Source organism: Delphinapterus leucas, chromosome 19, assembly GCF_059928025.1.
Source record: "Delphinapterus leucas isolate spDelLeu-1000000601 "Yukka" chromosome 19, BTC_Dleu_Yukka2, whole genome shotgun sequence".
Taxonomy (NCBI): domain Eukaryota; kingdom Metazoa; phylum Chordata; class Mammalia; order Artiodactyla; family Monodontidae; genus Delphinapterus; species Delphinapterus leucas.
This window is the reverse complement of record NC_143147.1, coordinates 47,933,481-47,959,341: the sequence shown is the minus strand read 5'-3', so window position 1 is coordinate 47,959,341 and position 25,861 is coordinate 47,933,481. Positions and strand designations below refer to the sequence as shown.

The following is a 25,861-nucleotide window of genomic DNA, read 5'->3' as shown; positions in this document are numbered from 1 at the left end:
TGGTTTCAGGGAGTCTGCATGGTCAAAACTATTTTCATAATGATATTAAGACATTATTTGCTCTTTTTCATTGTGTTGGTATTTTCACTGATTGTGGAAAAGTGGATGAAACTGCTGGCATATTAGAATGAATCAAGGCAGTGTGGCACCAACTTGTACTATACTTGTATTCTTTTTTTAATTTATTTTTGGCTGCGTTGGGTCTTCATTGCTGCGCGGGCTTTCTCTAGTTGTGGCGAGCGGGGGCTACTCTTCATTGCGTTGCGCGGGCTTCTCACTGCAGTGACTTCTCTTGTTGCAGAGCATAGGCTCTAGGCGCGTGGGCTTCAGTAGTTGCAGCACGCAGGCTCAGTAGTTGTGGCTCGCAGGATCTAGAGTGCAGGCTTTTAGTAGTTGTGGTGCACAGGCTTAGTTGCTCTGTAGTATGTAGGATCTTCCGGGACCATGGCTCAAACCTGTGTCCCTTGCATTAGCAGGCAGATTCTTAACAACTGTGCCACCAGGGAAGTCCCTATACTTGTATTCTTCACTGCCACACCTAGGCAGTAAAAGAATTAAGAAGCCACTTTCACTTAAGACTATCATTTTTTTAAAAAAATAATTAATTGATTAATTAATTTGGTTGTGCCAGGTTTTAGTTGCAGCAAGCAGGCTCCTTAGTTGCAGCACGTGGGTGCCTTAGTTGTGGCAGGCAGTCTCCTTAGTTGTGGCATGCGAACTCTTAGTTGCGTCATACATGTGGGATCTAATTCCCTGACCAGGGATCGAATCCAGGGCCCCTGCATTAGGAGCACGGAGTCTTATCCACTGCACCACCAGGGAAGTCCCACTTAAGACTATCCTTGATGAAGTAGTACAAATGATTAATTTTATGAAATCTCTCTCCTAGAGTATGTGTCTTTTTAATGTTCTATATGATGAAATGTGACATGTACATAAAGCACTTCTGCGAATTACTGAAGTACACAATTGTGCAATTGTCTGAGATGTGTGAATTGAACTAGCTGCTTTTTTTTCATAGAATACCATTTTTTGGGAAAGAATGACAAAAACTATGGTTATTCGACTTGGGTATTTGAATGAAATTAAACTGCCACTTTAAGGAAAAGAAAGTGTTTCTGCCAATGATAAAATTTGAGCTTTCAAGCAAAAATTATAATTTTGGAATATGTGCTGAAGGGGAGCAGAATATGCCACCCCTAAATATGGTACTTTGGCCTGTGGATTATTTCGAGCTGAAGGCAGTAACACCCAGCAGACTTAGGAAAAACTTTTACCTGTCCCTAACTACCTAATAGAGTTTAGATACAGGGTATGTATCAGAAAAAGAGCTACGACCAGAGATAACTTTTTTATCTGAAAGACTTACCAGCATGGTTGGGCAAACTTCTAATTACCAAACATCTGTTCTTCTTCTAGTCCTGTGAATTGCCCTCCCCCTTTTGAAGCCTTAGGCCCCTATCCCAGTCTTCAGCTCAGGATGGCATATAAGTCTCAATTGCCTAACTTGCCCTTGGGTCTCATTTTTATGAAGCTCCCCTAAATACAAAATTGTATTTTCTCCTGTTAATTTATCTTACTTCAACTTAATTAGCGGACCAGCTAAAGAACCTAGAAAAGAAGGGAAAACTTTTCTGATCCTACAGGAAAATGTGGTATCCACCAGTGACTTTGACGGCTTCACAAGAGGGATGAGATCAGTGATGATTTTAATAAATGTGATTTTTAAAATACTGAATAAGTGGCTTCCCTGGTGGCGCAGTGGTTGAGAATCCGCCTGCTAATGCAGGGGGCACGGGTTCGAGCCCTGGTCCGGGAAGATCCCATATGCCGCGGAGCAACTAAGCCCGTGTGCCACAACTACTGAGCCTGCGCGTCTGGAGCCTGTGCTCCGCAACAAGAGAGGCCACGATAGTGAGAGGCCCGCGCACCGTGATGAAGAGTGGCCCTTGCTCGCCGCAACTGGAGAGAGCCCTCGCACAGAAACGAAGACCCAACACAGCAAAAATAAATATAAAATAAATAAATAAATTAAAAAAAATAATAAAATAAAATAAAATAAAATACTGAATAGGGACTTCCCTCGTGGTCCAGTGGCTAAGACTCCATGCTCTCAATGCAGGGGGCCCGGGCTCGATCCCTGGTCAGGAAAATAGATCCCGCATGCCGCAACTAAAGATCCTCCACGCGGCAACGGAAGATCCCCCATGCCGCAACTAAGACCCGACGCAGCCAAATAAATAAATATTTTTTTAAAAAAGAATCTACCATTTCTTGAGTTTTGCTAGTATCGAATAAGAGTATCCAGAGGTCCTGCTTGGTCTGGGCTGCTTTAAAGCGGCTCAAGCAGCTCTCGCAGCTCTGGCCATCAAAACGCACTTTTGCCTGGTCATAGCATCTTGCTCTGTCTCCGCCGATGGTCGAGAATTAAGTGATCCCCCGTGTCACGATGGAAGAAGTGAGGGAGGCCGCTGTCCAGATGCAAAGCCCTATCAAGACAGAGTGGAATTCCTGCTGTGTCCTTTTCACCTATTTCCAAGGGGATATTTGCAGCTAGCAGCGTAGTGGACGAACACGTCTCCAGAGCTCTGGGCAATGTCAAGAGCCCACAGGGACTGAGCCCTTCCAGCCAGAGTGGAGATGCGATCCTGAGGAATGTTAAGGAAATCTATTTCCCCCTTGATGGTGGACCTGCCAGTACCAGCCTTGCAGTTGAAAAAAGCCAGCCCCAGAGAGAAGAAAAGATCTGTTTGTTCTTTTACTGAAAACTTCGGTGTGAGGAAGGGAATTCTTTTTTCCAAACCTGCTTATGTTTTTTTTTTGCGGTACGCGGGCCTCTCACTGTTGTGGCCTCTACCGCTGCGCAGCACAGGCTCCAGACGCGCAGGCTCAGCGGCCACGGCTCACGGGCCTAGCCGCTCCGCGGCATGTGGGATCTTCCTGGACCGGGGCACGAACCCGTGTCCCCTGCATCGGCAGGCAGACTCTCAACCACTGTGCCACCAGGGAAGCCCCGGGGGGCTACTCTTCGTTGCGGTGCGCGGGTTTCTCATTGTGGTGGCTTCTCTTGTTGCGGAGCATGGACTCTAGGCATGCGGGCTTCAGTAGTTGTGGCACTCAGGCTCTGTAGTTGTGGCTTGCAGGCACTAGAGAGCAGGCTCAGTAGTTGTGGCGCATGGGCTTAGTTGCTCCATGGCATGTGGGATCCTCCCAGGCCAGGGCTCAGACCCGTGTCCCCTGCATTGGCAGGCGGATTCTTAACCACTGCGCCACCAGGGAAGTCCCTGTTTTTTCTGTAAACTTGTTAAGTGAATCCTGAGCATACGAGATGGTTAAAAGAGCTGCTTACGGGTGGGGAGCATAGAGGCTCACACCCCTTGCACCGACTGCCCTCCTACTTAGAAATCAGCCACCATCAATGGGGTCTTCCACATCAAGACTGACCTTGTGGTACCCCATGGGGTTGTCCCACTCTTCCAACTGAATAGAGATTCCAGGAACAGCCTGATGCTTTCTAGCCCTAAGCAGACTATGGCCAACTTCCCTCTTGCCTCTAACAAAAGCAAAATGGAAATGGGGTGGGCAAGACCCACTGAGAGTGGCTGGACGCTAGACACTCCCTGCATTCTCCAAGTTTGGAAGAATGCTGAAAAGGTCTCTGGCTGGCCCTAATGAATGAGATACTTTCACTCGGAAAATTTGATGCCTCAATTCCAAAAAAGTGATCCAAATGAAATGGCTGAGCAACCTGAGAAGTAACTTCTTGCAAGTTAGTAAACAAAATGCCCCATCCCAAGCGGGGCCTAGAGTAAGTTCTGTATCCAGAACACTTCTTAGATGAGTTCCATGACTTCCTGGCTGCCCTCCCTCTGAGGAGGTGGACGCTGGCACCCCACACCTCACAGGTGCTCATGCTCACCTGACAGCCTTCTGCAGGGGCCCACCTGACTGCCATCACCACGGAACCTTTCCTGTAGTTCTTCCACTGTTAGTAGCATCTGGGAAATAGTAACTTTCTTTTCAGCACAGAACCGTTGGGGCCACCTGTGCGGATACCCACGGCATCTCACACGAATTGGAGGTGAAAGGCATGGCTGGCTCCAAGACTTGGCAGCAGGACACTCCCTCAGATCGTTCCAGATAAAAGGACAAATTTCTCCAAACTCCTTCATCTCTCCAATCTGGTAGACAGCCTGGTGTCCAGTGTGAGCTTGGTATACTTACCCCTGGCAACCCAGAGGCCCCTGCCATCAACGGTCCCCACACAAACCCCACTTGCTCCCATGTAAGAGCTCAGAGGGTGACTAATAATATGACATTTTTGGATTAAAAAAGAAGAGTATCCACAATTATCAGAGAAGGCTAAAGATACCTCTCCCTTTTCCGGCTATGTATCTGTGTGAGACCAGATTTTCTACATTTCCTAGTCCAAAACAACAGGATAACAGAGCGAACGGGGAAGCAAATATGAGAATCCAGCTGTCTTCTATTAAGCCAAACATGAGAGATTTGAAAAATTGTAATATAATGCCCCTCTACTCAATTTTTTTTGGAAAGTGTAGTTATATTTCATAAAACATATTATGTTCACATGTAATGGTTAATTATTAATTTTAGGAGAATTAGTAAATGTTTTTTAATTTCTCAATTTAAATTTCTAATCTGGTGAACATCCCACATAAACAAAAGCTCTTTGGGGTCCTTAATCATTTGTAAGAATGTAAAAGGATCCTGAGACCAACACGTTTGAGAAGAGCTGCTTTGTGGTACGTGCACCTTACCTTATGAGCTAGCTCCACCTTACAGAAGAGGAAACTAAGACATAAAGATTTAAGACCAGTTTAAGGCCACATGGTCAGTGTAGTGCTGGGTATTGTACCCCGGTCTTCTAACTCCAGAGCTTGTATCTGTGACTATAACTCTTTCCTTGAAATTACCTCTGCTAAAATTACCTTTAAGCAGGTAGTTAAAAGACATTTCAACAACATTAAAAAAAAGTCTTCATCATAGTCAACGGATATTTCTTTCTTATTAAGTAGCTACACGAGCCTTCCTTAGGCTTGTATCGCAAGTGAAACTGGTGATTGCTGGACCGTCCTCAGTTCGGTTTTTGTTCGGACAATCTGGTTTTCGAATCTGAGTTGGCGTCCCCTTGATAACTGTGCCGGGGAACTGGAAGCTACGGGTTCCAGTTCCCCGGGGACTCTCTCCAGATTTCGCGTGGCTTCCACGCTCAGAACCCTCCCACTCTCAGCACCATCTCTGCCCTCAGACCCACTTTGGGACCTCTAGGGACGCTTCCTGGCCGCTGATTGGCTGGGCCTGACAACAATGGGAGGGACGCGGCTCCGGATTGGACGTAAGAGCCCCTTCTCCTCCCTCGCCCGCGTCCACCGAGCAGCGTCCCACGTGAGAGCGGGATCCCGACTCCAACCAGGGCCTGGGCGGGGTCGAGCGCTCCGCCCCGGGAGCGGGGCTGCCACTAAGAGCCCTGGCCTGCGGGGGCCGGGCGTCCTGGGCACCCGGGATTGGCGTGCCGGCAACCTTCTCCCGTCGTGCACCGGGGCGCCGGCCGCTCACCCGGAAGGAGAAGCCTAGAGTCTTACTGTAGAGTGGGGCACTGGCGGTGTTGCTGTGGGGAGTGGGTTCTGCTCTCAGGTGAGGGGGCGTGGGCGGGGCCGGGGGGAGTGGGTGCTGCTCTCAGGCGAGGGGACGTGGGCGCTACGCTTAGGCTGCGGGCTTGAGCGTCAGCAGTGGCGCTTAGGGTGGCGACCTCGCTGGCCATCCTAGAGAACGAGCGGTCTCACCTCCCGGGATGAAGGCGGGTGCTTACTTTGGATCCAAGGAAGGAAACCCGGCTTTTCCATTTATTTTTAAAGTATAAAGCATCTTTCCTTCCCACTCCCCAAGTTTAGTAGGCAAAGGGGAATAAGGACCACATGGCCTTTTTGCTCCTAGTTCGTTAGGAGTACGGGGTGTGTGTGTGTGTGTGTGTGTGTGTGTGTGGCCGGAGTAAAAGAGTTTGGCTACATTTACCCAAACACTAGGACTAGGAGTAATGGCAGGTATTTTACGGGGACACAGAAGGCTCTTGTGCTAGATTGTGGTTGCCTTGTTACTTAACCTGCAAGTGGAAAGACTGGCAAGTTACACATGAACAAAAGAATGGAGCAAAGAATAGGCAGAGCTTGGTCAGACAGGGGAGCTGCTTCTACCACCTGTGGGTGTTTCGGAAGGAGAGCTTTTTGAGTTGCCATCTGGCACCAAAGGGCTGAAGAATGAGTAAGAAAGGATGGGAGTCTCGGTGGCTCAATATAAAAGTTATCACCTGATTTGTTTTTTTAACATGTCTTTTTAAGTAGTTTAAATGGGAGTGAAAATGGTGGAGCTGAAGCCTTGAACTGCTGCCTTGAATTGTTTAGACATAGGAAAGCTTTACAAGGAATCTACTTTGTAAACAGCAAACAGCTGGATTTTACCCGGAGATACTGGTGCTGGTACAGGTGGAGAAAGTAAAGGAAACTTCACATGTGATTGAAAGGGCCCAGGAAATGTAGCTAGCGCTGAGTGAGTTGCATTAAGTAGCTGAGAGGATCACTGACTCTATCCTTAGTTGGATGACACATGGATGCATCTCCCAGATCATACTGCTAAAATTAAGAACTTCCTCCTTCCCCTCCAAGGGTAGAAATGAGCTTCATTTCCTCCTGAGGAGTGGCACCTACAGGGAGGGAGCTGGGAGAATAGTAGTTGCTAGAAATTATTACTTGAAGTATAGGTTTTTGTGTTTGTTCCATTGTTTTTAAGGAAAGTTACAATTGAAACATTTTTAGTGCCCTTTAAACTTAGTTTTAAGTATATAGCGTCTTGGGGGGTCCTAGGCTTTTTTTAAAGCCAGTTTATAGCTATTTGTTTCTAAGTGGTATAAGCCCCAAAGGAGAGGAGCTTGCTCTCGGAGCCTTAGGCAAACTCTCTTTGAGCCTGAGAATGATGACCATTTAGTTACTAAATTATGGTTCTGAATTTGGCAAACCTTTCAAGGCACTGGAGATGTGTGAGCTCTACTGAGGTGTGGATTTCCTTGTCATCATCTCTCCTATGGTTACTTTTGTGGAAAGACACTTCAGTGTATTTAACTCTGCTCTTGTGCTGGCAAGTTACCAAATGCCTGAAAAGAGAAGAGAAAAAAATTTTTTGTTTAAATCTTAGGAGGTTAATTGTTCACAGTGAGTTGGCCTGCTCTTTTTGATCACAGCCATTTGCTTACATCCAGGATGTTATACATCAGTTGTTACGGAATTGGGATTTCTCGCCTTTCAGTTCAGGACCCCTTTGCAGTGGTGACTGCATCAGCTGAAAAATCAGAATGTCAGCAAGAATACTGTTGAAGATGGCATTGCAACCACAGAATTTCCAGTTTACTCGACTGTGTAGCCCAATTTTGTCATATATCGTGCAGCTTCATCTCTGCGTGCAGTGTCTGTGTGTGAAGAGACCTTCTGGTATGCTGAAAAAGATTGGAAAAGCTGTGTGCTCTGCTAATTTTATGGTGTAAATGAGTTCCCCTTCTCTTGAAATGTTAGCCGTGTGAGCACAACATAAGGAAACTCATTACACACTCTTCTAACGGTAAGGCAGAACTAATAAGAGAATGTGTTTAAAATTAATTGTGGGACTGTAAAAATGAGTGGGTGTGTAAATGGGCTTGGGGAGAGGAGAGGGAGAGCTCAGAGATATAGCCTTGTTTTCCCAGGAGCCAGCCTGGATCATTTGTTGGCAGTACATATTGGCTGAAGTCAGTTTTCATTTCAAGGTAAATTGGAAAGGGAAATTAAACCTTATTGTTCCACTCTTAAGAGAGGAGAATGGGGTGGAGGCGGCAGCCAGAGTGGATGCTGTTGGAGTGGTTCTAGGAGTAAAAAGATCAGTGCTGTATTTTAACAGAAGGTGACATCATGGGCGCCTTTGGACTTGAGTAACCCTGGCTGCAGCCTTCATGGTCCCCTTGTTGGAGTGGGCGATGTTGCTGCATATGTAAACTGCCACACTGGGGGAAATCAGTGGCTTAGGCTTTAATGAATCTTTGCAAAGGAGTGGAAAACATCCTGAGTCGACTTGTGCAGCTGTGGGGTGCTTGGGCAGTGGTATAAACCGCATGTCGAGAGAGGAAATGATCAGAACCATTGGCTTGGGTTCTGGAGATGGGATTAGATAAGGGAAGGTCACAACTGGGCAACCCACTCAGGTGCCCCCAGCACTCTCCAACTCTGAGATCTGTCTCTGGGGCGGTGACTGACTGTGCTTAGCAAGACAAAGAGAGACCTAGGAGCAAAGGCGTTTGTGGGGTTTTGGTTGTCTCTAAACAGCCGGGAGGGGGCAATGTTAGGTTCACTTAGAGAGCTGTGCTGTGTGTGCCCACAGACACTGCTGTGCCTGCAGTTCTCAGGCAGAAAGGTTTTATGACTCAGCCTGCCTGTTCTGGCTGCCTGAGGCGACAGTGTGTAGACCTGAACATGTTTTGGCTAGAGGTGGCCTGGTTCAGGGTCCCCGCCATGGTCTGAGAAGGGAGGCAAATCCTCCAGGGCTTTTAGCTTGGCACCTAGCTCACGTAGGGGACTTTTTTTGCTTCCTCTTAAGTTTTACACAAGAACAAAAAAGTTGCCTGGATTTCCTCAGGGGGGTGTCGATTAAAAATTTTCAGGGTCGGGCTTCCCTGGTGGCGCAGTGGTTCATGCCCCGGTCCGGGAAGATCCCACATGCCGCGGAGCGGCTGGGCCCGTGAGCCATGGCCGCTGAGCCTGCGCGTCTGGAGCCTGTTGCTCCGCAACGGGAGAGGCCACAACAGTGAGAGGCCCGCGTACCGGGAAAAAAAAAAAAAAAAAAAATTTCAGGGTTTTGTCCTGGCCAAGAGAGAGAAGAGTAGACGCATACTAACAGTGATTGATCCTGTGTCTTCTGTCCCTCATCAGATGTTTTCTTCCAATGGGCTTTTGGTGTAGAATGTTGGAGAACCAAGAGCAGGAGGTAAGCATGTGGTCTCTGGGCAACAGGTGGGTAAATGTTTGAGGGGATTTGGGAGATTCAGATATTGCTTGGTGGTGTTCTTCTGACACTAATACCTTGGTAGTTCTGATGAGCTCAAGGTCAAGCCAGAAGAGGGAAATCAGTAGTAAAGGCATTACTGGGAAATGAGGTTCCATTTTCACTAACTTTTCCATTCGTTGGAATGTACTAGAATGTAAGCTTCATAAGGGCAAGGCTTTTTGTCTCTTGTTCTTGTTCTACCCTAGTGCCTTAGCACAGTGCCTGCCACATACAGGGTGGTCAATAAATATTTGCCGAATTGAATGAATAAATGAACAAATGGATGAAAGTTGGTGTTGAGTGGAAAAATCTGGTAACCTTTGTGTCGAGGCCACCTTACTGTGTGGCTGCGCTGAAGCTGAAGGAGCATTTCTTCCCTCCAGGAGGTGATCACTGTGCGTGTTCAGGACCCCCGCGTGCAGAATGAGGGCTCCTGGAATTCTTACGTGGATTATAAGATATTCCTTCATGTAAGTGCATCCAATTTTGATATTGGGGTCAGCACCCTCCAGGGCTGAGGGCCAGTCTTGAGGCAGAATCTGTTTATGGTTGTTTTGACAGAAGTAAAGGAGGGAGGAGAGGAAAGAGAGCCTGGGGTTTGCCTGAGAGTTGTTTTCAGGCTGCCTGGTGGCATCTTGCTCTGCTTGGAGCCCTCGATCAGGACTGTGGCCTGGTGGCTTGGGTCCTTAGTGAGAGTGACGATGGGGAGTTCATGTGAACTTGGGCTTTTTCCACTAAAGCCTTTTCATGTGCTGCCTCCTGTAGACCAACAGCAAGGCTTTTACTGCTAAGACATCCTGTGTGCGTCGCCGCTACCGAGAGTTTGTGTGGCTGAGAAAGCAGCTACAGAGAAACGCTGGTTTAGTGTGAGTTTGCTCTTGTTTTCTTCTTGGGTCTGAGACTGGCTTTTTAGGTGCTTACCTGGCAACTGGAATTTACAATGAAAAAAGCTTGGCAACTTGCCAGGTACTGAGGACATTGAGAAATGTATTCTTAAATTATGTTTTCAAGTCAGTGAAAAAAGTAAGACAGCGTTCTTATTTCTAATATTTTGACCTAACAAAGCCAAATAAATCTAAAAAATATTTTTCTTTTTTAACATGCATAGGGCTAAATAGTCTAGGGCTAAAGAAAGGTACTGCTGGCTTTTTAAGTGTGCTTCACTGGTTATGAGAAGCTTTTTAGCATCTGGAATAAATTGACAGGTGGTGTTCCCGTCCATTTGATATATAAAAATAGTGATTACTTTTTTCTTTTTTGTGTAGAGACCTCTATCCAGAGTTGTAACAGACTGAGAGCCTTAGGAAAAGCAGTAGTGTTCACTCCTCACCTGCATGCTTCAAATAAGTCCTAAAACTTGAGACAGTTTAGGACAGTGATTCCACCACAGTGTGGCCACTGAATGCTCTGGTGACCCTGTTGATGACGTAGCCAGTTAGTTAACGTGTGGGACTGATGGGGCCATTGTCATGGGTCAGGCCCTAATTAGCCAGTTGGAACTTCCTCTGAACAGACCCTGCATCCTCTAGTCTGGCCTGCCATTTTTTTTTTTTTTTTTTGCTGTACGCTGGCCTCTCACTGTTGCGGCCTCTCTCGTTGCGGAGCACAGGCTCTGGACGCGCAGGCTCAGCAGCCATGGCTCACGGGCCCAGCCGCTCCGCGGCATGTGGGATCTTCCCGGACCGGGGCACGAACCCGTGTCCCGTGCATCGGCAGGCGGACTCTCAACCACTGCGCCACCAGGGAAGCCCTGGCCTGCCATTTTTAAAGCATGTGCCATGCTTCACAGGAGAGGCTAGGGAGGCTTGAAGAGTTTGTGGATTTTGCTGCAACTCGACTACTTTCAGAAAATTCCAAGCATGTGACCTTCCAGGGCTGGAGAAGGTAGTCTTAATTTACACAGAAGGACCCAGCATTCTCCATGTCTCTGTGTCCAAGTTTCTTCCTTTTTCAGTAATAGTTGATGGTGGGAATGGGTTTTGTAAACAGTGTAATCTAGCAGCATGGAGTTTTTAAGTCATAGACTTGGTTCAAATACCAACTCTGCTGCTTACTTACTAGCTGTGTGACACTGGGAAATTTACTTAACTTCTCTGTTTCTATTTCCTTACCACTAAAATGGGGACACTAATATCTTTCTCATGGAGTTTTGGGGAGTATTAAAGGAAGTAAGGTTAAATTAAAACATTTACAGTGCCTGACACACTCATGCAGTCAAGTCAGTGTTAGTCTCCTTCCCCTGCCACCTTATTAAATGCTGTTTGTATTGATTTGCACCTCTTTTTAGGGCATTTCCTTGATCAGGGACTGGAATGACTGTCTTGGATGTTACTTATCTTGGGCATGTTACATTATGTGATCCCACAGGCCTGTACCTGAACTTCCTGGGAAGTCAACCTTCTTTGGCAGCTCAGATGAATTCATTGAGAAGCGACGACAAGGTCTGCAGCACTTTCTCGAAAAGTGAGTGGACTTGGCGGGCTAGCACTTGCCTCCTGGGGAGGGGCCGGGGGGTGAGGTGTGTGTGCCGAGCAGGATGGCCCCTGTGAACATACAGGCACATTTGTGTCAGATGTCTTTCTTGCACCCTTGTGCCTTCAGTGCTCACTCAAGCCACAAGGCCTTCAGAGGATGGGGCTGGGGAAAGCCACTGCTTGGGGTGATGCTCTGTGTTGCCCTACCTGTGTTTGCCCCAGGGTCCTGCAGAGTGTGGTCCTCCTGTCAGACAGCCAGTTACACCTCTTCCTGCAAAGCCAGCTCTCGGTGCCTGAGATAGAAGCCTGTGTCCAGGGCCGAAGCCCCACGTCCGTTTCCGATGCCATTCTTCGCTATGCTATGTCAAACTGTGGCTGGACCCAGGAAGAGAGGCGGGGCTCCTCTCACCTGGCTAAAGGAGACCAGCCTAAGAGGTAACTGAAGTGCTCTATTTTGAGACACCAGTGTCTAGGATTATTGTAACCTGGGCCAGTGAGGTGTCCATTGGTAGAGAAAGCAGTAAGGTCACAGCGTCAGTGGCCTTTCAGAAGGGCCTCAGCCTCCTTGTGCATGGTTCTTTCATTCCATGCACAAAGGTCTTGTTTCTTTACTAACTCATCCCTGGGGAGCGTGCTCTCCTATTGGAACCTGAGGAGAAAGAAGAGAAGGATTTCTTATTTGTTTTGTTCTTTATCCTCTCCCCCAACCCCCATTTTCTTTTACTTTTTTTTTTAATAAAGTGCATTGTTCTTTTTTTAATTAATTTTTTAAATAGCATTAGATCTCTCTCTTTTTTTAATTTATTAATTTTTGGCTGCGTTGGGTCTTCGTTGCTCCGCGCGGGCTTTCTCTAGTTGCGGCGAGCGGGGACTACTCTTTGTTGCGGTGTGCGGGCTTCTCATTGCGGTGGCTTCTCTTGTTGCAGAGCATGGGCTCTAGGCGCACGGACTTCAGTAGTTGTGGCATGTGGGCTCAGTAGTTGTGGCTTGTGGGCTGTAGAGCGCAGGCTCAGTAGTTGTGGCGCACGGGCTTGGTTGCTTCGCGGCATGTGGAATCTTCCCGGACCAGGGCTCGAACCCGTGTCCCCTGCATTGGCAGGCAGATTTTTAACCACTGCGCCACCAGGGCAGTCCCTCATTTTCTTTCTTTCTTTCTTTTTTAAAAAATTTATTTATTTTTATTATTTAATTTTTATCTTTGGCTGTGTTGGGTCTTCATCGCTGTGCGCGGGCTTTCTCTAGTTGCAGCGAGTGGGGGCTACTCTTTGTTGCGGTGTGCTGGCTTCTCATTGCGATGGCTTCTCTTGTTGCAGAGCACGGGCTCTAGGTGCGTGGGCTTCAGTAGTTGTGGCACACAGGCTCAGGAGTTGTGGCTCGCGGGCTCTAGAGCGCAGGCTCAGTAGTTGTGGTGCACGGGCTTAGCTGCTCCATGGCATGTGGGATCTTCCCGGACCAGGGCTCGAACCCATGTCCCCTGCATTGGCAGGCGTATTCTTAACCACTGGACCAGCAGGGAAGTCCCCCCCATTTTCTTTAAATAACAACTTTATTGAGATATATTTACATACATAAAGTTCACCCTTTTAGTGTACAATTCAGTAGTTTTAGTTTATTCACGAAGTTGTTCAGCCATCTATCACCACAGTCAATTCTAGAATGTTTTCATCACCCCCAAAGAAACCTTGTGCCCATTAGCTGTGACTCCCCATTTTCCCCAACCCCCAGCCCTTGGCAACCAATGTCTACTTTACTTGTCTATGGATTTGTATATTCTGGACATTTCACAGGAACGGAGTCAGTCATACGGTATGTGGTCTTTTGTGACTGACGTCTTTCATTTATTACATTTTCACGGTGTGTCTGTGTTGTAGTGTGTATCAGCACTTAATTCCTTTCTACGGCCGAATAATATTTCTTTGTATGGAGAGACCTCCTGTTGTTGTCCATTCATTTTTGTTTACCTGTTCATGCCCTTAGTTTCCCTTTCCCTCTCTTTTCCAGTTGCTGCTTTCTCCCAAGATCGGGCAGGAGGAGCTCTCTCTCACCGCCTCCTGGGGAAGAAAAGGACAGTTTCGAGGTGTGGGCTCCTGTTGTTGACTCTGAGGCTCCTTCCTTGGAGAGCCCCCCTCTCCCACCTCCCTCCTTTCCGTCATGCTGTGGTTTTGCAAGACCTGATGAGGGAATCTCTGCTCCTCAGCCTGTGAGAAGGGCCATGGGAGGGGACCGTGCAGTGCGTTTGGATCCTGGTCAGTTGGAAACAGTTTTGGAAAAGTGAGCTCTGCTTGGAGCTCTGGGTTCTGCTCTGCGGCGGATGAAGGAGATGTGGGCCGGGAGACTTGCTCGGGTGGGGCTGGGCCCAGGCCGGTGGTGGGGAGGCTGGGCTGCTTTGTGTCTTACCGTGGCCTCTGCTCGCGCTGGTTGCGTGGAGGTCGGTGACAACTCGTCAGGCTTCTTCCATAGAAACAGACACAGTGCGGATGTTTATAAGTTAAGCACAAGGCGCAGGGGTTGTTGGTTCTGAACCACACCCCATATTTACTCTTCTGGGAGCTGAATTTCTTTAGATGTTTGTTAACAGGCCTAGGAGCATTGTCTCAGGTGACTGGTTTTGGGGACCTGTAGGTGGCAGATTTTAAGCTGCCATATTGAATATTGTTCAACAGAAATGCTTGTGTCATTGTATTCCCACTGGCTCTATTTTTGCTGCAGCCCCTGGAGCACTTAGTTTCTGGGAGGCTGGCCTCTTGCCTACCTCCTTGCATGGACAGGGAGGTGAATATTCTCCCACCTCCTTGCTTTTCCTCCACTAATACCACTGAATGGAACGGTGCTGTGACTCCTGTCACTGGGGTTTCCTGCGCATCCCAGGACCTCGGCCTGGCTTTATGGGGCCAAGACCCATGAAATAGCTCATGGCCATCCATGAAAGAGAAGGGTTTGGTCACAGCCATAGGAAAGGGACCAGTTCAGGGGCTTTGTTTTGGAAAGGATGCCCTGGGCTGTCACCATCTCTCTGGTTATAAAGCGGAGACTCGTCTGTCTTCTCTGCAGGGCAAGCATGGGCTCCTTTCTTTTTTGAATCCTTTTCTTCTCCCTTAGTAACAGCTCCCTGCCCCCAGGCTTCAGCCACCACGTGTCCCTCCGCTGTGTTGCCGTATGTTCAATCCAGTGGGGTGCAGGGGCTTTGTTTCTGCCTGGAGAGGGGGCTCTGGGGATGGAGATGAGGAACAACACGCCTTCCTTCAGACAATGAGGCATTCTGCCCTCCTGCTGCCGTAATTCTCTCCTCTGAGAGCCAGAGCTGGTAGGAGATGAGTGCCGCTGGCACTCTGCCCTGCCCTGCCCTTGGGTTTGTGTGTGTGGTTCTTCCCCTTCTTGCCCGCTTCTCCCTCCTCTGGCCATCGCACCCTGTCTCTGGGCTCTTTTACTACCAGCCTATGCTATGGGACTGTCATGGCATTTAGTTCAGAGTTGAGGGGTTTTGGCTTGAAATAAAATTCAAGTATTTAAGACTGTTGTTGCAGTTGGTGTCTAACAAGCTGTAGCAGTGGAGGAGGGAGTGAGGGCTGGCAGTAGTTACTTTCATAAATCATGAATTTATCAGCGTGGAAATAATGGTTCAGAACCGTGCACGGCAGCTCTCCTGTATTGTGTGTGCAGCTCAAGTTCACCACTGGAGGAAGAATTGCCTTCCAAAGAGTCAGGATCCAGCTCCTCTCACAGTTATGGGCACGAACCTTGTTAGGTATAATTTACCTGATGCTGCTTCCGTCCTCGCAGCCTGTCTGAGGTGCCAGGTGCTGAAAGAGAAATAAAGTTTGTCAACAGGCAGATGCGGAGCCCTCGCTGGGACTCATTTCTCTTTCCTGCCCGCCTCCCCTGGGTCTCTCCTTTATATGATGCAGCAGAGCAAGGCGAGGATAGAAAACCTACAGAGGCAAATCCAAAATGTCAAAAGAAGTTCATTTAAAAGGGGAAAAAACTCCATACACAAACCTCACAAAAACCCGACAGATGCTAAGCTAATGGTATCCGCTCTGCCGATTGGTGGGGATGACTCATGAATATTAATGAGTCCAATGCTCCAAATGGTGCAGCTGTGAACCCAGCTGTGCTTGAAGCTCTCTGATTTCAAAACTTACAGACAGGAGCCGGAGGTGGTCTGTGTCAATTCCCTACTCAGCCAAAAAACAGCAAGCTGTGTTGGCCTTCTTCTGTTCACTCCTTTTCTTCCTGGAGTTGGTGCTCAGCAGCTAATTCTGCCAGCAGGGTAGGCTGCTGGGACAGCAGGAGCTGCTCAAAGACACGGATGCAATTTTTCTGACTCTTGGCTTTTTTTTTTTTTTTTGGTGTACGCTGGCCTCTCACTGTTGCGGCCTCTCCCGTTGCGGAGCACAGGCTCTGGACGCGCAGGCTCAGCAGCCATGGCTCACGGGCCCAGCTGCTCCACGGCATGTGGGATCTTCCCGGACTGGGGCACGATCCCGTGTCCACTACATCGGCAGGTGGACTCTCAACTACTGCGCCACCAGGGAAGCCCTCTTGGCTTTTTAAATGATCCATTATCAGCAGTGCATACAACAGCACCTCAGTTAATCTAAGGCCAGGCACCATCCCTGCACTGCCTTGTGCACAGTTGAGTGTAGACCATGGAAGGAGATGTCCTGAGAGGGGAAGAGTTTTTCTATGGGCCTGGAATTACCAGAAAAACAGCAAAGATGGATTTTTCTCTTCATCTAGGCAGTGCCATCTGCCTGTCTCCCATTTTGCTCTGTCCCTGTGTGTACTGAGGGCTGCCACCGATGACCTCTGTAGGGAAGATAGGGAACTACTAGGGGGAGTGGCCTATTGAGTTGTTTTGTAGAATGGAAGTATTTTTGGTTTGAAGTAGGTTCTGTGCCTGACTTATAGTTACCTAATTTTTTTTTTTTTTTTGGCTGTGCCATGCGTCATGTGGGATCTTAGTTTTCTGACCGGGGATTGAACCTGTGCCCCTTGCAGTGGAAGCACAGAGTCCTAACCACTGGACTGCCAGGGAATTCCCTAGTCACCTTTCTTCCGACAGCTAGTTTCGTGGACCAAGTCTAGTCATCTGTTACCCAGGATAAGTGATCCCAATCTCATGGGTTTCCTTTTGTTTGGTGGAAGTGTGTGTGTGTGTAGGAGGAGATGGGTTTTCTTGTGTGAACATAGTAAGTTTCATATGCATCTTTTTTTTTAAATAAATTTATTTATTTATTTATTTTTGGCTGCGTTGGGTCTTCATTGCTGTGTGCAGGCTCCTCACTGTGGTGGTATACTAGCTCTGTGTGTGTCCCTTCCCCTGGTGGCCTTGTTGGTGTGGGAAGCCAGGCCCACCAGCAGCCTGACCCGAAGCCCTGTAGCAGAAGGCCCAGGATAGTGAGAACCTGTGTTGGTTTGTTGGAGGCAATGCAACCTGCCTGCTATAAGCTATGAGACTTAGATATATTCTACCAATTAGGGCACATCTGTTAGCAGTGCTGAAAGGCCGGCACTGTCTCTTTAAGAGCCATCCCACTCCTCTCCTTGAGTGATGAGGGCTGGGGGCACAAGGGAGTCAGATGCTGATTAAACAGTCCTACTGCCGAGCTCTGTTAGAAAATTACTGTAATTATGATCTAGTCCCAGCAGAGGGATGAGTTCCAATCCTGCTAATAACCCTTCCAGGTGCCTCAGATTCAGGGCCCATGGGAGGCAGCATGGTTAGGCTCTGGCTGGCAGCAGGGCCAGCAAAGGCCCTCCTGTCTGGCCTCTGCAGGCAAAGACAACAAAGGCGCTGGACCTCTCATCCTCTCTTGGCAGTGGGTTTTGGTTGTCTTTTGTTTTATTTTTTTGATTCTTTTTTTTTGCTGTACGCGGGCCTGTCACTGTTGTGGCCTCTCCCGTTGCGGAGCACAGGCTCCGGATGTGCTCCTATTTTTTTGATTCTTGACAGAGCTCCTGGGAGTCATTTTGTATGAGAGAACTTTCCCCTAAACTAACACGAAGGACCAGGAAAATCACAGCCGCGAGAGGACTGTTCTGACTCCCAACTTCTGCCCCGATCTGCAGCTGGCACCGCACCAGTCCCACACAAAGCGCAGGGAGCCAGTGCGGGCCCTTGCACCGCAGCTGCTTCTACACTGTTTCTATGAATCTGGGTTTCTTGCTCCGAAGTAGTACACAGTGTTAAACTCAGTCCTGATCAAGACTTTCAGGGCTCCCCTTTTAGATGTCTGCTACAGAAACAGGAAAAAGGATAGTTACCACAGGGACTCACTGTGATGCCGCTCTCTAAATCGGCAAGCACTGGTTTATTCATTTGAAAACATCATTCTTGTAGTGCAAATCTGCAGCAATGCAGGCGAGCAAATCTCAGATTCCTGTGGAGCGTGGGGGCTGGCTTCCTGGTTCTTAAACCCTGAGGAATTCATGACATGTATACTCTCTGTCTTCCCAACTTCATAAGCCTCTCTCTGTCACTGTAATCCAGTAGCTAAAGCCCAGACTTCTAGAAGGCAGGGCAGTTTCTCTGTACTTGGCCCTACGCACACCCAAATGCCCTGAGACAGTGGTTCTTCACCAGGGGTGGTTTTGTTCCCAGGGCACATTCGACAATGTCTAGAGACATTTTGGGTTGTCAGAATGGGTGGGGGGGTTTGAGGGGAGTAGTACTGGCATCTAGTGGGTAGAGGCCAGATGCTGCTGCACATCCTACAGTGCCCCAAGAACATATAACCTGGCCCCAGATGTCAATAGTGCCAGGTTGAGAAGCCCTGTACTAATAGAATGAGGCAATAAGCTCTAAATCCCCCCACCGCCCCCAAACCTCCAATGCACTGCTTTGGTCGCAAATCTCCAGATGGCAGGTGCTTTCCTGGAGGTGGAATATATTAATGACAGGCTTAGCAGGGTGCCCACCGTGGGAGGCATCCAGTAAATGTAGGTGGTGTGCATGTGCCACCTTGGTGATTCAGGGCAGAGCAATGCCAGTGCCTGACTGTAGTTAAAAGGGAGGTTTTGTATCCTGTTTTCTGTTCCATGATCGCGTGTGGGGCATAAAAGGTGCCCAGCTGCTCACCATCAGGCTAAGAGTGTCTACAGTGGACCCAGATGCCTTCTTTGAGGACCAGCAGTAGAAGCCTCTTGGAGCTAACTCCCATGGCAGGAGGCAGGGAAGTGGCATACTCTTGCCCAGTGCCACAGAAACGCTTCTCTCAGTGGCACTCTGCCAGGTGGCGGGTGGTGATGGGCCCCATGAGGGAACTGAACACACACAGCTGCTGATGACCAGCCAGCGCCCGAACAGCTTGATGTCAGAGACATCAGGTCTCTTGGAACAGCCTGGGCATCAGGAAAAGAAAGCCTAGTTGGCAGGGTTTTCCTAGGAGCCAGGCCTGCAGGGGAGAGGACTTCATTAGAAGGGATGTTGCCAAGCATCAGCCAGGAGAATCAGGCTGTCTCTATCTACTGCCCACTCTCCTGGTGACTAGGCAGCCCATTTTGCCTTATTTTTAGGGTGACCACTCATCCTGGTTTACAACTACCGTCATGGCATCCTTATTAATAATGCCCCCTTTCATTCTCAAAAGTGTCTCCATTTGGAAAATAAACTACATAGTTGCCTATTAATTGTATTTTAGTTTCCTCTAATACTATAGTTTTTTGGGGGGCGGGGCATCATATTTAGAAAAGATATTTGTGCAAAATAGGCTGCATCTTAAAATATATCATTAATTGAATCTCAAGAGTTGCAAAAGGGTGGTCATCAATTCATACTAACTGAAAAGAAAAAGAAAAAAAAAACAGAAGAAAAACATATTTTCTGAACAGTTTTTGATAGGAAAATAGGGAGAATAATTCAGATCCCTTGAAGAAGAAAAATCTCTTTAGTTTTACGTTTCAGGCTCCCTACCCAATCTGTGTAAATTCTAATGGGAGATGAAATAGCTGGGCAGGAGGGAGGGGGAAGCAAGGGACTGTGGTAATCCACAAACTAGAAAATTAGTTTGAGTCACTGGGCTGTGTAGCAGGGATAATCCTCTATGTAGACAGCTGCTTTTTCTAAAGTCAGCTCCACAGATTTTGCTGGTGCTCTGGGAATTAGCAAATCAGTACCACTCAAGATTTATCCTTCCAGAGTTGCTCCTGGTGGAGAGACCTGCAGGGAGAGCTTCCTTTTGGCCAGAGGTTAAAGCACCTCTGTCCCTGACATTCAAGAGTTTTGTTCTCAAGATGAGAAGGAACAAAAGAAAAAAAAACGAAGAAGGAGGAACATACAAACATACGTTGGATTCTTTTTTTCCTTTCTTGCTTCTCTTTTTTTTTTTTTGCGGTACGTGGGCCTCTCACTGTTGTGGCCTCTCCCGTTGCGGAGCGCAGGCTCAGCGGCCATGGCTCAGGGGCCCAGCCGCTCCGTGGCATGTGGGATCTTCCCGGACCGGGGCACAAACCCGTGTCCCCTGCATCGGCAGGCGGCCTCTCAACCACTGCGCCACCAGGGAATCCCCTCTTGCTTTTCTTCAACTCCCTTTCTCAGACTGATTTATAAAGGCAGGACTGCCCCCCCTCCCCAGCCCCCCCCCCAACACAGACACATGCTTCATGACACCACTGCTTTATTGTGATGTAAGTGATTGGTGTGAAATGTGGATTTTGGAAATGTGTCACTGGAGGTGTCTCACTGCAACAGAACTCAAGTGATTCAATAAGCAGAGCGGCAGCCTGAGATTTTCAAGAGTCCCTCATTTCATTTCCTCTTCAACAGCAGATTTTGTGTGATTTTTGTTCAAGTCACCACCTTTCAGATCCTCAGTTTTGCCATTTGCAAAGACTAACTGATTACAAATAAGGTGGTGCAACTGAGCAAGCTAAGGTGCTAAAACAGTTAAGGATAACTTGAAATCTAGGCTATCGCTTACATATTATGTTTAGATAAAGTATCTAACAGGAGGGAGGACATTTAGTTGGCCCCTCTTTAAATAGAATCAAAATGTCTGGGTTTAGGGAATGAGACTTAATAGGAATTCTCTTCTCTTTCCCATTTTTATTCACCAGAGGGAAAAGATGTCGTTGGTTTTGAATTAAATACAGATTTCTAAGAGATAGACCATTGTGTGGGAAAATTGAATACTGAGGTAACTGTAAAACAATGTCTGTGCTATTTTGCTATATGGATGACAGAGGAAACACACTGGAAAAATGTATTTTTAATGAAATGTAGCTGAAAGATTGCTTTCAGAGCATTTAGCATTCTCAGATTATCAGCTTGGATGAGGCAGGCCAAACTGTACCCACCTCAGGTCAGGTTATCCAGTGGAAGTCAGTAAGTTCTGTGTAAATTACTATATATCTGTGAAGGGCAGATATGCATTTGCTTCTTAAACATAGGATTTTAGCTTTCTTATTTTCTCTCCTTTACATAATATCAAGGGAGGAAAAGGGCCTCCCACCTCTTACCCTCTCCAGTTTCATGTGCTAGAGTAATTAGTGGCTTTTAAGAAGCCATCCTACATATAATGTGGTTAGTTAAGTGGTCTAATGCCCGTTATCCAGTTAGTCACAGGCAGTAAGGTGGGGATTTGGTTAGTGGAGTCAAACAGAGAAGCAGTAATCTGATTAGCCAGTTGCTTTCTGAGGCTGTTGGCTAAGATGGTGGCTGTGGAACTGAGCAGGTCTGCTGGGTGAGGTTTAGCTTCAGGCAGACTGTAGGAATCCACTACTTCCCAGAGGTCTCCTTTAGAACTTTCCCCTAACAGAGAATGCCCTTTGTCTGTAGATAGTCTCGAACTTGCACTACCTTTTCCAGCATGTTATAAGGTCAGAAATAGCCAGATGGCTATGGACCAGATTCCCAATTAGTCCATTTGTTTATATCTTTTAGGGCCAATCTCCTTTTTCCTCTAAGTTTTACAGCTAGAACGTGAGTGTGGTGCAGTAGACTGAGGTGCCAAAAGACCTTTGCAGTTTGGCAAGTTGCTGGTTTCCTCAGGTCTGGAGGTATAGAAAGGACTATTGCACTAAGGGGGTTTTGTTTTAAATACCAGAAGCCAATGGCCATGCCACTGAGAGTGTTGAACTGTGCAGAGTGGAGAAAGTACCTGACCTTGCTCCTTTTTCATTCCCCTTCTGACCCGGCCCCAGATACCCCCTCTTCCTCCTCTGGTTTCCCCTTTTCTGGTGTCTTAGTCATGGAGCGGTGGCACAGTGGTATTCTCTCCTGTTAGCCACCCAGCCTTCCAGAGTTGGGTCCCTGAGGGTTCTCTAGGGAGGGGGTTAGTTGGGCACAGAGGGGTTTCTGTTTGCTCCTTCCATGAACCACTTTAACAATGCCCATTGTCTTTACCTGTAGGCTGGGATTGGTGCAAAGGTTCCTAAAACGGAAGGCAATTGGTTCCCTTTGGTTCATCTGCTCATCTGCTGCCACCTAGTGGTTGCTTCTTCTTTGGCACCCTGTGTAAAGTGGAGGGGACGTTATGGACAGTTCTGTAGTGCCTTTTGTCTCTTTTTTTCTCCCTTCCAGACTTAAATTGTTCCCTTTTGTTACTTCTTTATCCATCACATATAACAAAGCTTTCTTTTGTTTTACTCCTGGGTCAGAAAAATCTGGAAATGAATAGCTGGCATAGGATCTTTGGATAAACTTGGAATCCACTAACATCCCTGTTTGCTCCCAGTTTCTCTCTGTGGTGACATGAAATGGTCTTACTGCAGGGCTATGATATTGTTGTTAAGAGGTGAGGAAGGCTACTGCCAAGCCAGAACAGCTCTGAATAGAATAGGCAGCTTCGAAGATAAAATTTCTATAGCTGCTCAGTTGCCCATCTCTCAAAATTTCTTGTGTAGAAAGTCAGGCAATAATATAACTAAACCTTACTGAGCAGTAACTTACTATGTGCCAGGTGGTGTTCCAGGTACGTTACACGTTAACTCCTTTAATCTCCTAATGACCTGGTGAGATGGAGTATACCCCTTCTAAGGTGAGGAAATTGTGGCGTAAAAGGTCAAGTAACTTGCTCTTAGAGAACATATGTAGTATACAGGGAACTGGGACTTATTTCCAGGTTGTCTGGTCCTAAAGTTTATGGTTTTTTTTTCTGGGCTGCGCCTCGCAGTTTGGGGAATCTTAGTTCCGGTGACCAGGATTAAACCCGCGCCAGCAGTGAAAGCCTGAGTCTTAACCACTGGACCACCAGCGAATTCCCTCAAAGTTTATGTTCTTTTTTTCTTTTTTAAAGATTTTTTTTTTTGGTGGACTATTTTCAAAGTCTGTATTGACTTTGTTACAATATTGCTTCTGTTTTATGTTCTTTGGTTTTTTGGCTGCAAGGCATGTGGGATCTCAGCTCCTTGACCAGGGATGGAACCCACACTCTGCATTGGAAGGCGAAGTCTCAACCACTGGACCACTGCCAGGGAAGTCCCAAAGTTTATGTTCTTAACCATTATGTTTTGCTGCCTCTTGAAGGCACAGATAACCCAAGTGCTAGGCACAGGCAACAGGAAAAGGAAACAGGGTCGTATAGACACAAGCCCTCCCCACAGCACTCCCTCAGCCTGCAGGACACAGTGGGGTTGTTAACTGAGGCCCAAAAGGGAACTCTCCCATGTGCTGACTCCAAAGACTCGCTTCTAGCCCTGTCTCATTTCAGACAGAGTGAACACAAAAGAAAAAAATAACAAGTAGGCAGTGAAAGGAAGTCTGAGAAGCCGACCAGAAACCAGGCAAGCCTGGGTTCCAGAGATGGTCCTGCCCTGAAAGACAATTGCAAGCCCTCTTCTTTGTTTGGGCTTTTGTTTTCTTTCAGGCTCTCCCTTCCCACTTGGTGGTTTTTGTTTGTTTGTTTTTGTTTGCTTTTGGCTGCGAGGCATGTGGGATCTTAGTTTCCTGACCAAGGGATTGAACCCACGTCCCTTGCATTGGGAGCGTGGAGTCTTAACCGATGGACCGTCAGGGAAATCCTCCCTTCCCACTTTGTTTGGAGGCGATACGAATACCCAGAGCCAGCACTTTGATACCAGTACAAAAAGAAACACAACACCATCACACAGGGCAAGGAACCAAATCTGAGGTTTATTCGTGCTTTTCAAACCAGCCAAAGCAACCAGCAACTTCTTCCTCCAAAGGTTTCTCTCTCTCTCACCTTCTCTGTGACAAGCCTGTGGAAAAGGCAGAAGTGGGTATGTGGAGATGTTTAGAGATGGGCTCAGCTATGAGGAGGCAAGTTTAGTAACAGGTCTGCTGAACATGCCTCTTCTCACTTGTCTCATTGATGGTTTACAGTTACTACACGGTGGGTGTCAGAGACTTGGGTCTCTTCTGTACAGGGAAGAGCCCATGATGTTGTTGGGCTGGATGGTACAGGGAGTGGGAGCGCTTGATCATCAGTTTCTTCATAAAGGTGGGGTAGAGAGAAGGGTACGTGTCCTAAAGGAGGAAAACTACACAAATTTATGATTCAAAATATAGAAGATATAAAAGGGCATAGAGTAAAAAGTGTCTCCCTCCTGCCCTGTGTCACAGTCACGCAGTTTCTCTGTCGTTGGAGGCAACCAGTGTTATCCTCTTCTTTCTCCTTCCAGCGGTAACTCATACATATAAAAGTAATTGGAGACTCCCTCTTTACACAAATGGAGCGAATTAGACCTACCCTTCACTGTTTTTTTTTTTTTTTTTTTTTGCGGTATGCGGACCTCTCACTGTTGTGGCCTCTCCCGTTTCGGAGCACAGGCTCCGGACGCGCAGGCTCAGTGGCCATGGCTCACGGGCCTAGCCACTCTGCGGCATGTGGGATCTTCCCAGACTGGGGCACGAACCCGTGTCCCCTGCATCGGCAGGCGGACTCTCAACCACTGCGCCGCCAGGGAAGCCCTGCTTTTTTTTTTTTAAACTTACCAACTTATCTCCTAATGTGGCATAGTATTCAGTTCCCTGAATTACTACAGTTACTTGGCGAGGTCTCTATTGAACATTTAGGTCATTTCCAATAGTTTGCTATTGCAAACAACCTTGTGTGTATATCATTTTGCACGTGTGCAAGTGTAGCTGTAGGATAAACTCCTAGATGTGGAATTGTTGGGTCAAAGAGAATGAGGAGATAAACAAGTTTGTCATGGAATAAATGACAGAGTGAAGTAGGGTGAATTTATTTAGATTTGACAAAAAAATTCCAAGCCTTCTGCATTCATGGCCTGGAAATGGAGTCCTCATTTGGAAAATCATAAAGTCAAACCTTGAGCAAGAGGCCCCAGCTGGTGCTTCATGATTGTACAGGGGCATCAGAGAGTAAGATCTCTCCTTATGTATTTTCCTCAATGAACCACTCAACTGCTGCTGCACACTAGAGTGGGCCCTGGTCTGAAAGATTCCAAGGCCAGTTTGTATCACTGTCACACATAACATCCTTCACCCCATCAATAAAGGCTGCTTCCATTTCAGGCCAGAAGATGGAGCTAGTGATATCATGCTAGCCTTGGTGTCCTCCATCACCATCCTAATTCTAATCCTATTGTTACCCCACCCAAAGCACTCACTCTGCTGTTTTAAAGTATGATGTGGTTCTTGCTGATAAAATGCAATCCATATTCTTTGTTACCTAAAAGTTAATTTGATTATGTTCCATAGGAATCCTCATACTGGATTCCTAATCTTTGCCAATCATATTGCAATACACGGGCATTTGGGGGAAATGGTACTCTGGATTTGAGAGCTGTGCGTAAAGAAACAGATCCATCCTTGTGGCACAAATTCCTAATTCTCCAATATTCATTCTCCCTTTTAAATTTATTAGTTCCACCACCGCCCGCCCCCCCCGCCCCCCGTCCCGGCCCGACCCTGCCCCACTCCACTTTTAAGCTGGACACAGATTCTACCTAGAAGAAAGCTTTCTTTGCAGCTTGGTGTCTCTGTATGTCCAAGTTCTGGCCAATGGGATGTAAGCAGAAGTGGTGTGTGCAACATCTGTGAAATGTCCTTAAAAGGAGAGGGTGTGCCCTTATCCTGTCATTTTATCTTTCCTGCTGGGTAGGATACAGACATGATAGCTTGAACTGGAGCATCCATCTTGGGCCATGAGGTAACCTGGGGAATGTTGACCACACACAGTGGGGCAAAAAGAGAAGGTACCTGGGACCTAGATACCTTGGATTACTTACCTCCAGATTTTTACAGAAGAGAAAAATAAATTTCTGTGTTAATTAATAACAATTAATCACTGTTATTTTGAGTTTTCTGTCACATGTAGTTGAACCTAATCCTGACTGACAGTCGCTTGATTTAGGAAAAACAATTACAGCCTTATCTT

The 25,861-nt window shown here is 47.3% G+C and overlaps 2 protein-coding genes across 6 annotated transcripts in view; one reads left to right on the top strand and one right to left on the bottom strand.

Moving 5' to 3' along the window:
- The first annotated feature begins 5,484 nt into the window (after window positions 1-5,484).
- Window positions 5,485-25,445, top strand: SNX11 (sorting nexin 11). Of its 5 annotated transcripts, XM_089901138.1 has the most exons (9): window positions 5,485-5,658; window positions 7,274-7,629; window positions 7,754-7,813; window positions 8,970-9,024; window positions 9,468-9,554; window positions 9,850-9,950; window positions 11,452-11,547; window positions 11,781-11,993; window positions 13,560-15,177. In XM_089901138.1, exons 4-9 carry the CDS (start codon window positions 8,983-8,985, stop codon window positions 13,831-13,833), a joined length of 813 nt encoding a protein of 270 aa, XP_089757264.1. In that variant the 5' UTR covers window positions 5,485-5,658; window positions 7,274-7,629; window positions 7,754-7,813; window positions 8,970-8,982; the 3' UTR covers window positions 13,834-15,177. The 5 variants fall into 5 exon arrangements, with proteins under 5 accessions (XP_089757264.1, XP_089757265.1, XP_022413758.1 ...); XM_089901139.1 differs by lacking the exon at window positions 7,754-7,813 and having other exon boundaries at window positions 5,490-5,658; window positions 7,460-7,629; XM_022558050.3 differs by lacking the exon at window positions 7,754-7,813 and having other exon boundaries at window positions 5,490-5,658.
- SKAP1 (src kinase associated phosphoprotein 1) overlaps window positions 23,613-25,861 on the bottom strand; it is a 275,906-nt gene continuing 273,657 nt past the window's right edge. Inside the window, exon 13 of the mRNA XM_030762053.2 lies at window positions 23,613-23,717. The gene's annotated coding sequence lies outside the window, so the exon portion shown is untranslated. The remainder of the gene's footprint in view (window positions 23,718-25,861) is intronic.